The 15,920-nt window shown below is 40.7% G+C and overlaps 1 protein-coding gene across 2 annotated transcripts in view; it reads right to left on the reverse strand.

Moving 5' to 3' along the window:
• Nucleotides 1-15,920, reverse strand: part of RALB (RAS like proto-oncogene B) — a 58,655-nt gene that overhangs the window by 5,573 nt on the left and 37,162 nt on the right. For both annotated transcript variants that reach the window (XM_045825900.1, XM_045825899.1), the window contains 3 exons: nucleotides 14,566-14,731; nucleotides 6,320-6,528; nucleotides 775-952 (listed from right to left, as the gene is read on the reverse strand). In XM_045825900.1, the coding sequence (XP_045681856.1) occupies nucleotides 775-952; nucleotides 6,320-6,528; nucleotides 14,566-14,679 (501 nt within the window). In that variant the 5' untranslated portion in view covers nucleotides 14,680-14,731. The remainder of the gene's footprint in view (nucleotides 1-774; nucleotides 953-6,319; nucleotides 6,529-14,565; nucleotides 14,732-15,920) is intronic.

Here is a 15,920-nt window from a genome sequence, read left to right on the forward strand (position 1 = left end):
TCACTGTTCATCATTAACAGGACCATCTTTTCATTAGCTTCAGAGATTTGAAAGAGAAAATATGCTGAAGTTCAGTATGGAAGAGAAAGGAAATCCCTGCAGATTTGATTCTGGAGGGCAAATATTATTTAGAGGTTCAGTTATAAAGACACAACTCCTTGGCTCTGCCTGTGGATGAAAAGGTGAAAAGAATAAATCTAACCAATAACTCAAATGAGAACAAAATCAAGACACACTGAGTTTCTTCAGGGAACCCCCTAAATGGGACACAGCCAGCCCTGTGCCTGAAGAACAAGCTATGAAAGATGAGAGAGCATGGAGAAGTTACAAAAAAGTCCTCACTAAAGGTTGTGAATATGTGGTATGACTTGAAGCAAACTGAAGACACCAATTTTACCACAGGCTAATGGATATAAACAAGTTCCTATGCATCTCAGCATCACTATAATGGAATGACGTCACTTGAGGACTTGCTATACTTATTATATCCACCCTTCCAGCAGAGTCTGCACAAACAAATGGCCTCACCTCACCACCCTTCCAGGGCTGTGCCGACACCAGGCACCTCCAACAAGGCTTGCAACAAAGTGAAAGGACTCTGGGTTGTTTTAAAACAAGAGTGAAACCCTCCCAGTGCTTCTCATTATAATGACGTAGACACCTGGAAAAATCCCTAGTTCCCATAAATGGTTCCCTTAAAACAAAACCTATGAGATACCTAGTTCTGCTGTTTCTCAAGTCTGTTTCCAAGAAACTGGCGGAGAGCACACCCACCTTGTCCACATTGGCCCGAGTCTTCGCCGAGGTCTCTACATACTGCACGCCCCACTCCTCGGCTTTGCTCCGCGCCTCCTCCACTGGCACCTGCCTCCGCTCCTCCAAGTCTGACTTGTTTCCCACCACCAGCAATGGAATTTTATCTTCTTCAGCCTTAACACGGAGGATCTGTTCCCTAAGGCAGTAGTACATCAAATATAAAATCATCTAAAATGAAATGCTTCCAAAGGCAAAAGAAGAAATTGCTATACTTGCAGCATATCCCTAGGACACACTTCCGACCTAGATCCTGCATAAACCAGAAAAGGGTTTTCCAAGTCTGGTGCTCGGAATGACCTGGTGTGCTCATTTCATGCAGATTTCTAGGCCCCACACTTGCCCTGTGGGAGTAAATGCTTGAACAGGAGCCCAGGATTCTGCATATCAAATGGGTCCCCAGTTTATGCCCAGGTAAAAAAAGAAGAAAACACACACACACACACACACACACACACACACACACACACACAAGAACTGTAAAGATAAAAACAAGCTGAAAGAGTATCTTTATACATAAAATGCTTAATAAGTTCCCTGAAGAAATAAATTGTATTTCTTTGTGAGAATAAAAGCTATGAAATCCAGTGTTTTTCACATGAAAGGTTAACAGTCAATTAGTAGATCATGAAATCAATTTAGTGGGTCACAACCAATCATTTTTTCCCTCATTGAAAAAGAATAGGAAAGAAATATCAAAGGGAGTCTCTAGTAAGAACTTTTTTCATTTTTTTTAGCAAGTTTGGTTAGGAATTAAAGTGAAAATGAGGAAGCTAAATATCCCCTCAAGACTGGGAAGCAAGCACCTGTGAGCCATGGAGGAGCCCTCACTAAGTGAGCTCCAGGAGACCAGCTGAGTAAGAAAGAATGGTTCTGTGAAACTTCTGTTGTGATATCTGTATGTGCCTGTGCACCACCTTCCCCACCCCTCCGCACCCCCACTCCACTTAGACATAGTCAATGTCACAAGCCACAGGATGGGGACAGCTATGTTAGGCTGTATTGTAACTGTATTTAACTGTATTGTAATTGTATTTAACATACATTATTTTTCCACACAAAGTGAAAAGAAAGGAAATACTCCAAGGTCTATGAAAAAGTATTTCAAAAACATCTTCTCTAAAAGAACTGTTACCTATAGCACATTAAAATTTACCTCTACTAAAAATAATCAGCTATCTAAAGTTATTAATCAAAACCAAATATTAAAAAAATTAAATACTCCTCTTGCACTATTCTAATTCAGTGGGAACCCTTCAAAAATGTATTTTGTGGATATCTGCATTGATTTGTATATGATTTAGGATAATATTTTATAATAAAAATATTTCAAATTTCTTTCAGTCAACTGAAATGCCAGATATCAAATATTTTAAGAAAAATGAACAGACATTAGATGCTTGAAAACTGCTATCCCCTACATTTCAACATTTAGTACTTATGTGATCAATATAAATTATAAACAACAAAAACTGATAGCTTTCTGGCTCATTAGTCTTTTCTTTCTTTCTTTTTTAATATATTTTTTAAATTTTTAAAAAATATATCTTAGTGATTATGCTATTACAGTTGTCCCATTTCCCCCCCTTCACTCCCCTCCTCCCTGTACACCCTCTCCCACCCACATTCCCCCTCTTTAGTTCATGTCCTTGGGTCATAAGTTCTTTAGCTTCTACATTTCCCATACTATTCTTGCCCTCCCCCTGTCTATTTTCTACCTACCATCTATGCTACTTATTCTCCATACCTTTTACCCCTCTCTCATCCTCCCACTACCCTGTTGCTATCCCTCCATGTGATCTCCATTTCTGTGGTTCTGTTCCTGCTCTATTTGTTTGCTTAGTTTGCTTTTGTTTTAGGTGTGGTTGTTAATAACTGTGAGTTTGCTGTCTTTTTACTGTATATATTTTTTATCTTTTTCTTAGATATGTCCCTTTAACATTTCATAAAATAAGGGCTTGGTGATGATGAACTCCTTTAACTGGACCTTATCTGAGAAGCACTTGATCTGCCCTTCCATTCTAAATGAAAGCTTAGCTGGATAGAGCAATCTTGGATGTAGGTCCTTGCCTTTCCTGATTTGGAATACTTCTTTCCAGCCCCTTCTTGCCTGTAAGGTCTCTTTTGAGAAATCAGCTGACAGTCTGATGGGAACTCCTTTGTAGGTTACTGTCCCCTTATCTCTTGCTGCTTCTAGGATTCTCTCCTTCATTTTATCTTGGGTAATGTAATGATGATGTGCCTTGGTGTGCTCTTCCTTGGGTCCAACTTCCTTGGGACTCTCTGAGCTTCCTGGATTTCCTGGAAGTCTATTTCCTTTGCCAGACTGGGGAAGTTCTCCTTTATTATTTGTTCAAATAACTTTTCCACTTTGTTGCTTTTCCTCTTCTCCTTCTGGTACCCCTGTAATTCAGATGTTGGAATGTTTCAAGATGTCCTGGAGGTTCCTAAGCCTCTCCTCATTTTTTTGAATTCTTATTTCTTCATTCTTTGTGGATGTTTTTTTTTTTCTTCCTCTGGTCCATTCCATTGATGTGAGACCCAGTTTTCTTTCCATCACTATTGGTTCCCTGTGCATTTTTCTTCATTTCACTTAGTGTAGCCTTCATTTTTTCACCTAATTTGCGACCAAAGTCAACCAATTCTGTGAGCATCCTGATCACCAGTGCTTTGAACTGTGCATCTGATAGGTTGGCTATCTTTTGGTCACTTAAAAGTATTGGCTCTGTGGCTTTGATCTGCTAAATCTCCCCCCCACACCTCTGGTCTGGTCTCGCCTGTTATATATGAGGGGCGGAGCCTTAGGTGTTCACCAGGGCGGGGCAACCCAGTCCCTGGGTTGTGACACTGTATGTAGGGGAGGGGTCAGAGAGGGAACAATGGTGCTCGCTCTACTCTCTATTGGATTTTAGTCCCCTCTGCCACTTCCCACAAGCAAATGGGGCCCTTCTGGTGCTGGTTCCCAGGTGGGTGGGCTTGTATACATTCTAGGACCCTGTGGGTCTCTTCAATGAACTCTCCTGTGAGGCTGGGAGTCTCTCCCGGCACCTCAACCTCCACAAGTGTTTTCAATCAGTGCTTTTAGGCTTTACTTCCCTGCACTGGGGCCCTGGGTTGCGAGGTCTATCTCGCTGCCCGTTTTCACCTGGTTTATCTATGCGCAAATGTGTGAATGCGGACAGCCAGCTGCCTTACTGGGTCTGTTCATTGCCTCCCCTGGCCCGTGCCCGGGGTCTGCCACTGGTGTCTGCTAGCCTCCACCTGCACCCTGCACGCATGGATCCGCCAGCCACCACTTTTTCCTGCCTTGACCCCTCTCTGCCACCCACCAATTCTGCTCCTCTTACCGGTCTGGATGAATGGTTGTCAGGACTTCCATACAGTTCAATTTTCTGTCTGTTCTGGTTGTTTTTTGGTTTTTAAATTTTTGTTGTCCTTAATTTTGGTTGTGCGAGGAGGCACAGCAGTGTGTCCACCTACGCCTCCATCTTGGCCAGAAGTCTGGCTCATTAGTCTTACACAGGAATATAAAATTACCTGATTAATAAACATATTGATCCAAAAATGGAAGTACCAATTTCTGGTCTCTTATAGCAAAGCCTATTTCTTTAGTTTATAGAAGATGTCAAAGTTTCAAAATAGAGTATATTAACATTTTGTTTTATGTTGGTCTTTCCATTTGGAAGATAAATACAGAAATGGTACATTTGTAATGTGCTAACAGGCATCAAGTGACTGATTTTAATCCAAAGGCTCAGATAACCTACATGATTCCAAAGATAAAGAAACCTGGGCAGCTCTGAGATTTGTATCTAAATGTCAGAGTTCAAGTTGGAAGAACTAACTTCCCTTCCTTTTTCCTTTAGGTAGTCCTGTCCTTTCTCTTCTAAAAATCCCTCTTCTCTAAGTAACCAAAACCCTTCTTCCAAGATGAGATGAGACTGCTCCAACTCTACGAGAACACACAAATAGTGCAAGAGTTTGTGTGTGTGCATGTTAATCCAAGGGAGACAAGACAAGAAGGCCAGGGTGGCATCATCTATTCTCTGGAGATGACTCTTCTACTGCCCAACATTGTCTTTGTGGCGAGTCACAAAGCAATGAAAATCAAAAGGCTCAAGAAAGGGAAGAAAGTAAGGTAGTGTGCATCTGTTCTGTTTTACCACAAGGAGGCATAAAAACAGGATTGTGTAGCTGCAAACACAATTATGAGTCCATGGGCTATATCCACATACAGAAACCTCAAGATATGTCAGAGACGTCTAAAAAATTAAAGGACTTCTCGTCAGGAGTCCTAGTCATTTGACTGATCAATACAGCACAGATACCCAAAGTGTGAGGTCCTGCAACTCGGAGTCACTCCCTTATTACTTGACACTTTCTCAGCTGGTCTCCTGGAGTTCACCTCCTGAGGGCTCCCTCCATGGCTCATGGGTGCTTCCTTCCCAATCTTGAGGGGATATTTAGCTTCCTCATTTTCACCTTAACTCCTAACCAAACTTACTAAAAAAATGAAAAAAGTTACAGTGGGTTTTTTTTTCCTTTTTTAGTTCCCTGTTAGACTCCAGATCTGGATATTAAAGGAAAGAGTCATCGGGACAGATAGATTTGTGAGGAAGATAAATGAAAAAAAAAATTGTGTAAGAAAAAATGGGAAGGGCATGGTGGAAAGAGAAAAAGACACTTCCCATTAGAATTCCCATAAGAATTATGCCTAACGGCTCACTATTTCCTTACAACAAAATAAACTTAAGGTGTCTTTACCATATTTTCAAATGATTTAGAGCAGTGACTATTCCACCCACCATGTAAGGACCACCATGTAAGCACACTGTGAGAGGGCCTGGGGACACAGCACAATAAAGGGTGGAATTTGCAATCTAAAGCATCATTTCATTTCCTCAACTAACAAGCATATCTTCACATAAGGAAACAGAATCTCCGATGCTAAGTAAGCTTGCCCAGGGTTATTAAACTGGTAAGTGGCAAGGATTTAAACCCAGCTCTGTCCGATTCTAAAGCTGGGTTCTTTCTACTCAACTATGCTAAGTCCTTATGACAGCAGCAAATGGTCACTCTGACGCACATCTTTCACTCTGCTGACAATGTTTCATAACCTTCAAAATAGATCAAACTTGTTGCCTTTCTGGCAAAATTATCAAAAAGATAGAGTTAACTATTATTAATCACCGTCTCTCAGGATTTATAGGAAAACAAAACCATGGGCTCTTGAATGTATGAAACAGTTTTGTCCCCCTTACGAACAACAGACTGAGATAATTTATACTTAAAAATCATTATAAAACAGGGAAGTCCAAACAGATTGTAACAATAATGAACTATAATGTGCCAAGATTCAAAAACCCCAGAAAATTCGTTAGAAGGATTCTTCCTAATTATAGGCTCAACCCTCCACTACTCCTCTGAGCCCCAATTCCTTCTAAGTCCAGACATGTGAAAGGAAGACAAAAAGCCTCCTGGAGGCTGGAGGCCATCCCTAGCACACCTGAACTCCGCCGTTGCCGTGAATGATTCGTGCTCAGTAATTGAGAACACCAGTAGAAAGCCTTCCCCACTCCGAAAGTAGTTGTCTCGAATGGCTGCATAGTCCTCTTGTCCAGCAGTGTCCAGAATGTCTATCTGGACTTCCTCTCCATCAAGCACGACTTTCTTTCTGTAACTGTCAGCTTTGGTAGGTTCATAGTCTTCGACAAACTGAGGAAATATACAACATTATCAGTAATCAACACAATTTTAAGGGAAATAAAATCTGCCAAAAAAATAAATGTCAATCCAATTTTATAGATGAAGGAACCAAGCACACAGCAGAATACTGGGCAACATTACAGTCAGTATAAAATTATAATACAAACACTGGCAAGGGTGAGAAACAGGAGCTCCTATTCATAATCCACGAAACTAAACTCACCTGAAAAGTAATTTCACAAGAGGTACCAAGAGGCTTAACTAATTATATGACACTATAAACTCCAAGTGTATCAAAGATTAAATGTAAAAAATAAAACCCTCAAGTACCAGAAGAAAACGTGGGTGAAATCCCTTTAATACCTTTAAGTAATGAAAGTCTTTTTAATAACAATGAGTCAAAATCCAGAAGCCAGGTTAAAAAATATTTGATAAATTAGACTAAGTAAAAAAGTAAAAATACTTCTGTTTGGCACAACACCCTATAAACAAGGACCAATGACAAACAAGGAAAACGTATTTGAAGCCATATCACAAAGATTTTTTCCCCTCTCACAAAAAGGGAAGGGAAAAAAGATCAACAATCCAATGGGAAAAAGTGGCAACAAACATAAACAATTCACAGAAAAATAAATATTGATACATATGATATTAAGCCCATGAAGAAATGTTCATACTCAGTAATAAAACAAAAATTGTAACTATATGGAAATACTAGAATGGCAAAATTCCCAGCCTGACAACATACTCTGGAAAACGCACTCTTGTACATTGCTAGCAGAAGTAGAGAGCAGTACATCCTTATGGAGATGAACATGGCAACACCTGATAGAACTCGAGAAGCACTTATCCTCTGTCCCAAACTCAATAATGAAAAGATAAATTGCCCAATGAAAAAATAGGCAAAAGATCTCAATAGACATTTCTCTAAAGAAGATATACAAATGGCCAGGAAGCACATGAAAAGATGCTCAACATCATTAATCATTAGGGAAATGCAAATCAAAACCACAATAAGATACCATTTCACAACTACTAGGATGCTACAATCAAAAAAAGATGGATGACAAAAAGTGTTGACAAGAATATAGAGAAACTAGAACTCTCATACAGTGCTAGGGGAATAATAAAAAGGTGTGGCTGTTCTGGAAAACCGTTTTGCAGTTCCAGGATATTACGTATCCTAATAGCCAAAATGTAGACTGCCGATTGATGGATGGATAGACAAAACATGGCATATGCAGATAATGGAAGATTACTCTGACATCAAAAGTAAAAAGCAATGATTCATGCTACAACATGGATGAACTTTCAAAGCATTATGTTAAGTGAAAGAAGCCAGATATAAAGGTCACATATTGTATGATTCCATTCATATAAAATGTCTGGGACAGGCAAATCCATAAAACCAGAAAGTGGTTGTCAGGGACCAAGGTGGGAGAGAAAGCAGTAATGAGGAATGACTAATACACAAGGTGTTTGGGCGGAAGAAGTGATGAAATCTTCTAACCTCACAGTGGTGATGCTTGTGCACCTGTGTGGATATACTAAAAATCACTGAACTGTACACTTTAAAAGGGTGAATTTCATGGTGTGTGAATAATGTCTTAATAAAACTCTAACTAAAATCTTTTAAGTATTTTTTAAAGATTTTATTTATTTATTTTTAGAGAGAGGGGAAGGGAGGGAGAAAGAGAGGGAGAGAAACATCAGTGTGTGGTTGCCTCTTATGTGCCCCTCACTGGGGACCTGGCCTGCAACCAAGGTGTATGCCCTGACTGGGAATCGAACCAGTGACCCTTTGGTTCGCAGCCCATGCTCAATCCACTGAGCTACAACAGCCAGGTCTAACTACAATTTTTAAAGACTTAAAAATTGAAATGAAAATATCAACATGAACTTATGGGTCCTTTGAAGAAAACTCTTGAAAAAAAGACTTGTAATGCCAATTAGGAGCTACTAGTTCTGATGATTTTAAATCTAAAAATAAAAAACTGAAATATGTTTAGCATTAGGTTCTCTTATATTCATCCTAATAGTTATAAACATAATGGTATTATAATATACAAATGTATAATATAAATATATATATTATAAATATTATATAATAATAAATGTGAAAATTTGCTTCTGCTGCACAACAGTGTCCTTTTAACTCCTTTTCAAAAATCGAACACATGCCCAGCTCCCCTCCCCCTACAGTGCAAATCTCTGAAAACCTCCATAAAGCATCACAATTGCATATTTCTGAGCTTTTAAGGTTAATATCAACGAGAGTTCCATTGACTCCTTTGACACTAGAAGTTAGAATGTCCTGATATGACTGCATAACTCTGTGATAAGAAAAACTGTGCTTACTAATACAACATTAGATTACAACCTTGATGTTTCCATTTTTCCACTAGAAATAGGAAATCCCCAAAGTCATGGTATCTGTTAAGATGAACCATATCTCTGGCCTTGTAGGGCAATGTGCAATTCATGTCCACATGCCCAAGACACACAAATCTAAGTCAAACTTCATATACACCCCTGCGTACTAAGCCACATCTCAGCTGACTCTGCTAGCCACTATAAGTCTGAAGTATTTGCTGCCAAAGTCTCCCTGGCACCAACCTCACCTTACCAAAAATAGCAAATAGCTTAAAAAGTCTTCAAGTAGACAATGGAGGTATAGGTAGATATACTTTGCCTCCTTGCACAACCAAAAAGAGGACAACAAATTTGAATTAAAAAAAAAACCCAAACTACTAAAAAATCGAATTGTATGTAAGTCAGACAACCAAAGAGTTAAAGAAGAAACATTCATCCAGACCAGTAAGAGGGGCAGAGATGGGGTGGAGAAGACTCACAGCAGGGCACTGGCTGGAGGACCTGGTGGTCCCCCATTTGCATGCAGATAAACCAGGAGGAATAGCTGGGGAGCCAGACAGGCCAAGAAACCCAGAGTTCCAGCAAGGGGAAATAAAGCCTCAAAACCTCTGACTGAAAAAACCTGTGGGGGCTGAGGAGGCAGGAGAAACTCCCAGCCTCCCAGGGGAGTTCAGTGGAAAGATCCATAGGGTCCTAGAACGTACACAAAACCACCCACAGGGAATCAGCACCAGAAGGGTCAAATTGGCTTGTGGGCAGCTGGGGAAGTGACTGAAAGCAGGCCCAGAACTGAGAAAGCAGCTTTGTTCCCTCTCAGACCCCTCCTGGACATGTAATGGCACAATAGCAGTGACGTGAATTGCCCTGCCCTGATGAATACCTAAGGCTCCACCTTTTAATGTAACAGGTGCACCAAGACAAAGAAATATGGCCCAATGAAGAAACAGATCAAAGCTTCAAAAATAGAACTAAGTAATGAAGAGAGAGCCAACCAATCAGATGCAGAGTTCAAAACGCTGGTACTCAGGATGCTCACAGAAATAATTGAGTATGGTCCCAAAACAGACGAACAAGTGAAGGCTATGAAAAGCAAAATAAAGGAAAATGCACAGGGAATCAACAGTTGAAGGGAAGGAAACCAGGACTCAAGTCAACAATTTAGAGCAGAAGGAAGAAATAAACATTCAGCCAGAACTGAATGAAGAAACAAGAATTCAAAAAAATGAGGAGTGGCTTAGGAACATCTGGGACTTTAAACATTCCCACCTCTGAATCATAGGGGTGCTGGAAGCAGAAAAGGCTGAGCAAGAAACTGAAAACTTATTTGAAAAAATAACAAAGGAGAACTTCTCCAATCTGACAAAGGAAACAGACTTCCAGGAAGTTCAGGAAGCTCAGAGAGTCCCAAAGAAGTTGGACATAAGGAAGCACACACCAAGATACAACACAATTACATTACTCAAGATTAAAGAGAAGGAGAGAATCTTAAAAGCAGCAAGAGAAAAAGAGACAGTTACCAACAAAGGAGTTCCCATAAGACTAGCAGCTGATTTCTCAAAAGAAATCTTGCAGCCAACAAGGGGCTGGCAAGAAGGATTCAAAGTCAGGAAAGGCAAGGACCTACATCCAAGATGACTCTACCCAGCAAAGCTTTCATTTAGATGGGAGGACAGATAAAGTGCTTCCCAGACAAGGTCAAGTTAAAGGAGTTCATCATCACCAAGCCCTTATGATATGAAATGTTAAAGGGACTTATCTAAGAAAAAGATAAAAACTATGAATAGTAAAATGACAACAAATTCACAACTAGCAATAACCGAACCTAAAACAAAAACAAAAACAAAAAAAAAAACTAAGCAAACAACTAGAAGAGGAACAGAACCACAGAAATGGAAATCACATAGAGGGTTATCAGTGGGGAGGAGTGGAATGGGGGAAAAGGTACAGGGAATAAGAAGCATAAATGATAGACAAAATAGACACGGGGTACAAAATAGACACGGGGAGGTTAAGAACAGTATGGGAAATGGAGAAGCCAAAGAACTTATACGTACGACCCTTAGTTCACCCATGGACGTGAACTAAGAGGGGGGAGGGGAAGATGAAAGGGCAAGGGGGTGAGAATGTTGGTCAGAGGGGGAGTGCAGGGCAAAGATAAATAAAGTAGAGGGAAAAAATGGAACAACTGTAATAGCATAACCAATAAAATATTTTTTAAAAAGTCTCCAAGTATGTTAGGCCAAGGATAAAAAGGTCAAGATCTCTGCCTAATTTTTCTCCAAGTCAGAACTTAGGAAGAAAAGAATTCTGGGACTGTGGCTCTGTCCACAATCTAATTTTCATGGCAATCCCACCATATAAATTAAAAGTTCTTTTAAACTAAGGGTAAAGTGTTGGACCAGGAACAAAGAGTTTGAATGGTTTAGACCACGGGCATCCCCAACTTCAGGATTAAGTTTCCTTTTCTATGAAATCAGGTTTGACTGGATCATCCCTCAGGCAGGAGTTATCATACCTAGCCATACGTCAGAATTGCTAGAGGGCTTTATAAAAAGCAAGATTCCTAGTTCTCAACTCCAGAAATGTTATTCAGAAGATATTTTTTAAGAAGATCCCCAGGAGTTGTATGACTAGCTAGGTTTGGGAATCACTGCTAAGGTTTCTTCAAGTGCCAAAATTATGCTTCTGAAACTATACTGTCCAATACAGCAGCCACCAGGCATGTGGCAAGTGCTCAGTAACCACATGTATTGAACAGTGTAGCTACAGAACATTTTCATCACTGCAGAAGGCTCCATTAGACAACAGTTTTAGAAATCAATTAAAAGAGTTCCCCAAACACACATGACTTCATCTCTATTCTTCCCTTGTTCTGATTTAACTTTATCATTTCTTAATAACTGCTGCCTTCCAATCCTCAAATATGTTAACCTGTAAGAAAAATAGCCTAAGATCAAGCATAACTTTCCTTCATTTCTCTGAAGAAGCTAAAGAAAACAGCTCTGCATGCCCCTTTTCCCTCTCTCGTGTCACACACACACATACAAACACAGAATGAAAAATCCCAATGAGACTCCCAGCCTCCTACAGCATGCAGCCGTGCTGAACAGAAGGATCCTATTCTCAGAGCTCTACCTCTAATCCACGGCAGCACTATGGACACTGTGGACGGGGTAGTGTTCTCCTGTGTGCCGTAGGATGTTAAGAGCATCCCTGGCCTCTCTACACACTAGGTGCGAGTAGTACCTGCCCTCCAGTTGTGACAACCAAAAATACATGACATTGACAATTACTCATTCTTTAGGGGCACAGAATCCCCTTCCCTCATCTCATGAACAAACCACCTCTAATCCTGCCTCCTTCATCTTAATTCCTCTCCTCACCCTCTATTCTTCCCTAGGCTCCATTATAAAAGAAAAGTAAGGAATTTTTCCTAAGCAAATCAAGTTAATAAGCAAAAACAAAGACTTGGACTTCAAATTTTGCATTTCTTCTTTTATGCAAAAATGTGTGGATAAATTAAGCAGATTCTGCCAGATTTCCCTATTTTGGCTCCTACAACAAGATGAAGAAAAGCAAGCATCAAAAAACAAGTTTCTCACTATAAGAAAAAGCAGAGTTATAACCTAGGAGAGATTATGATTTTGGTCTGAAGTTTATTCATTTGGGGGTCCCTCTTTAAGAAAATACAAAATTACACAGATAATATTGGATAGAGAAGTGAATAGCCAGAAGGAGAAATCAAAACTCATTATAAAAATTTTTTAATGGGCAAATACACCCCCTCAGGTGACCCTCGGTAAATGTGCCTCTGTATGATGCCCTCCTCTTGAATTCAGGGGAAACTGTGACTGACTTCTCACCAAAAGAAGGTCGAAAAGGGCATGAACACGAATAGCCCATGACTATATTTCCTTGTGTAAGAATCTGTCTTAGCTAACCAGACAGACATTCCTCCTGGCCTTGAAGAAACAAGTGGCCAGGATATGAACATCTATGGAGAAGGCCTATAGCAGAGACCTCTCAAAGCTGTGGACCTCCAGCCTACGTTGTCCAGCTACCAAGGAGGTTGGACAAGGACCCATGCCTCAGCTGAGCTCACAGCCACAGCTGGCACTGTGCTGCATGCAGCCTTGTGAGTCCCTCAGCAAGGCACCCAGGTAAGCTGTGCCAGATTCCTGACCCCTGGAAACTGTAGGTAACAAATATGCATCATTTTAAGCTGCTGAATTTGTGGTAATTTGTTATATAGCAATAGAAAACTAATACAAATAACACATTACAAGATCCAGCAAAATAACATTTTTATTAATTAAATGCCTGGCATACCTCTAGGATACCTTCCTACTGTTTTGGGGGTTGCTGTATATTCTTTGATTATCTTGTCCTATGCCAATGATTTTGAAATATTTCCTAAAGAGAATTAAAAAAATAATTTAGGCTTTCCAGTAGTCTAGTTGATCCAAATTTCTTTTTTATTGATAGTTTAGAAAGGTTTCTTCAGCTTTACAACTACTTAACATGGCTAGCAATGAAACATTTAGGACTACTATCAAAATTAGGATACCTTTATCAAGCTTTCCTGTAAGATAAGGAAGAACTTTCCAGACCAGTTTCTAACTCCTTTGTTTCTTTTTTTTTTTTTTAATACTTTTAAGTTTTATCAGTGTTTCAATCCCTGTTCCTCTCACAGCCCACCCATTCAGTGCCAGGTGTCAGAGGACACACACACCCCCTCGGGCTCAGCTCCTCTCACGGTGCCTGGTGAGTCGGCACAGTGGGCAGTAAGAATTTTCCTGGAAGCCATTCCTCCACTGGGACAGATGGTAATAACCATCAAAGTGACTCTGAACCACATCAATATACACCACTAATCCCCAACTAAACATATCCTTAATCAGCTTCCCTCAGCTAAATCCCCAAAATGCCCATGACCACTCCAGCACCACCCAACGTAAGAGGAGCTGGGCAGATGGAAAATCTAGTGAAAAGGGATAATGATCTTAACTGACTGTGGTTCTGACGGCTTCCTTCCACAAATTTTGTAAAGCATGTGCCATGTGAAATATGATGCAAATGAGAGAGGTCCCGACAGTTAAGCTCTGATCCAAACCGTCACCAAGCAGGGGCACTCATCACCACAGGAATCAAGCCTGTCTTGTCACACTGCACTCAGCGCAAGTTACATTACCCACATCAAGTGATGGAAGTTTGGGGCAAGGGTAGTGCGTGCTTCACCTTGCTGCAGGGAAAACCTAATGTTTATCACTTGAGAAAAAATTAAGTCTTATGACAACTTAGCTCCCCCTTCCAATAGGTCCTAAAATTGACTATTATAAAGCTAAGTACCGGCCTGTTCTATAGAAATAACTGTACAAAGGTCCCCCTCTCCTTGCTTGCTCCTGCCAGAAAGACAGCTCAAATAATAACAGTGGAAATAATGCAAGTAGGGGCCTCTCTAATCCCTGCCAGAGTTGAAATTAACCAAAAAATCAGCAATCCAGATTTTATGCAGGTGATGCCCCTTATAAAACTATTAAGAAAGCACCTCACATGAGTTTGCCCCGTGATCCTCCATGCACATGGGGGAACAGGCACATGAACACTGCTGGAGAGGGAACACTGCCACAGCAGACAGGAGGACAAAGGTGGCCTCTGCCTGGCATCACTTACCTCATCATACATGAACTGAAGCGTCAGGGCCGACTTGCCAACTCCTCCACTGCCAACCATGATCACCTTGTGCAGGGCCAAGGAGCTCTGGCTCTTGCTCTTATTTGCAGCCATCCTGCTGGTTTTCTGAGGTTATGACACACAGACAGAAGACCCAGTTGAAGAACTGCCAATGAGAAACACAGAAACTTAGAGTTGGTTTGGTGTCAACTCAAGTGAAGTACATATACTCCAGAAAAGCCTAATCCAGATACTCCATCAGACAGTAATTCCTCTCAGCTCCAGGCACAGGTAAAGCCCACCAGCAACTCTGGAAGTCACTTACCACAGCAGGGCCAGACCAACAGCAAGTCAAGAGAGAAGAAATGGACATAGGCCTGTGTTACAGGGGAGGGCAGGGAGATGACCTGCCACTGAAGGTCGATGTGTCCTCAGCACTGCTTCACCAAAGGGAGGTGCAGTTACTACGAGCCCCAGTGCCCTAGCCTACCCCCAAGTCATCTGGAGCTACGGGGAACACCAGGACTTGGGGGCCTCACTCTCTGTATTCTCACTCTACCCCAACCCCGTACCTCTCCCTCCCATCACACACCCCCACATGGCCCTCGGAGACTGGAAACTCAGAGGTCACCTGAAAAGGGTAAGTACATGTATTACTTTATAATAAGCACCCCTTCATGACACATGAGAGAGTTAAAAGAAAGCGAACTAAATTATTTACTTTACACATATTTAAAAGTGATGAACTGAGTTAAATGTTCCTAAAAATAACAATCTCATTAGTCAAAATCAGTTTAACCTCACAGAGTGAGACGAAATGAGTAGAGTCCCCTTGAATTATGGGAAGATAAGATATTCTGAACAAGTGAATTTAACAGATAGTACCTAGAACTTATTCCAACCCAAGTGGTGATTTCTAAAAAAATACTATATTTATTGGCTGGGTCCTGGGCTGTGAAACTACACAGCTCCTTTACCCGGCAAAGCTCTCAATTAAAATAGAAGGACAAATAAGAAGTTTCCCAGACATAAGAAGTCTAAAAGAATACACCTCCACCAAACCAGCTCTGCAAGAGATGCTAAAGGGACTGCTTTAAGGAAAGGAAGGAAAAGAGAGGGAGAGAGAGGAACACAGGTACGTAAATGGCAATGAATAAGTACCTATCAATAATAACCTTAAATGTAAATGGATTAAATGCTCCATTCAAAAGACATAGAATAGCTGAATGGATAAGAAAACACGACCCACACATATGATGCCTACAAGAGACCCACCTAAGGATAAAAGACCTGCACAGGCTGAAAATGAAAGGATGGAAACAAATTTTCCAAGCAAATGGACAGGAAAAAAAGGC

Source organism: Phyllostomus hastatus, unplaced genomic scaffold (genome assembly GCF_019186645.2).
Source record: "Phyllostomus hastatus isolate PE091 unplaced genomic scaffold, TTU_PhHast_1.1 phas_scaffold_60, whole genome shotgun sequence".
Lineage (NCBI taxonomy): Eukaryota > Metazoa > Chordata > Mammalia > Chiroptera > Phyllostomidae > Phyllostomus > Phyllostomus hastatus.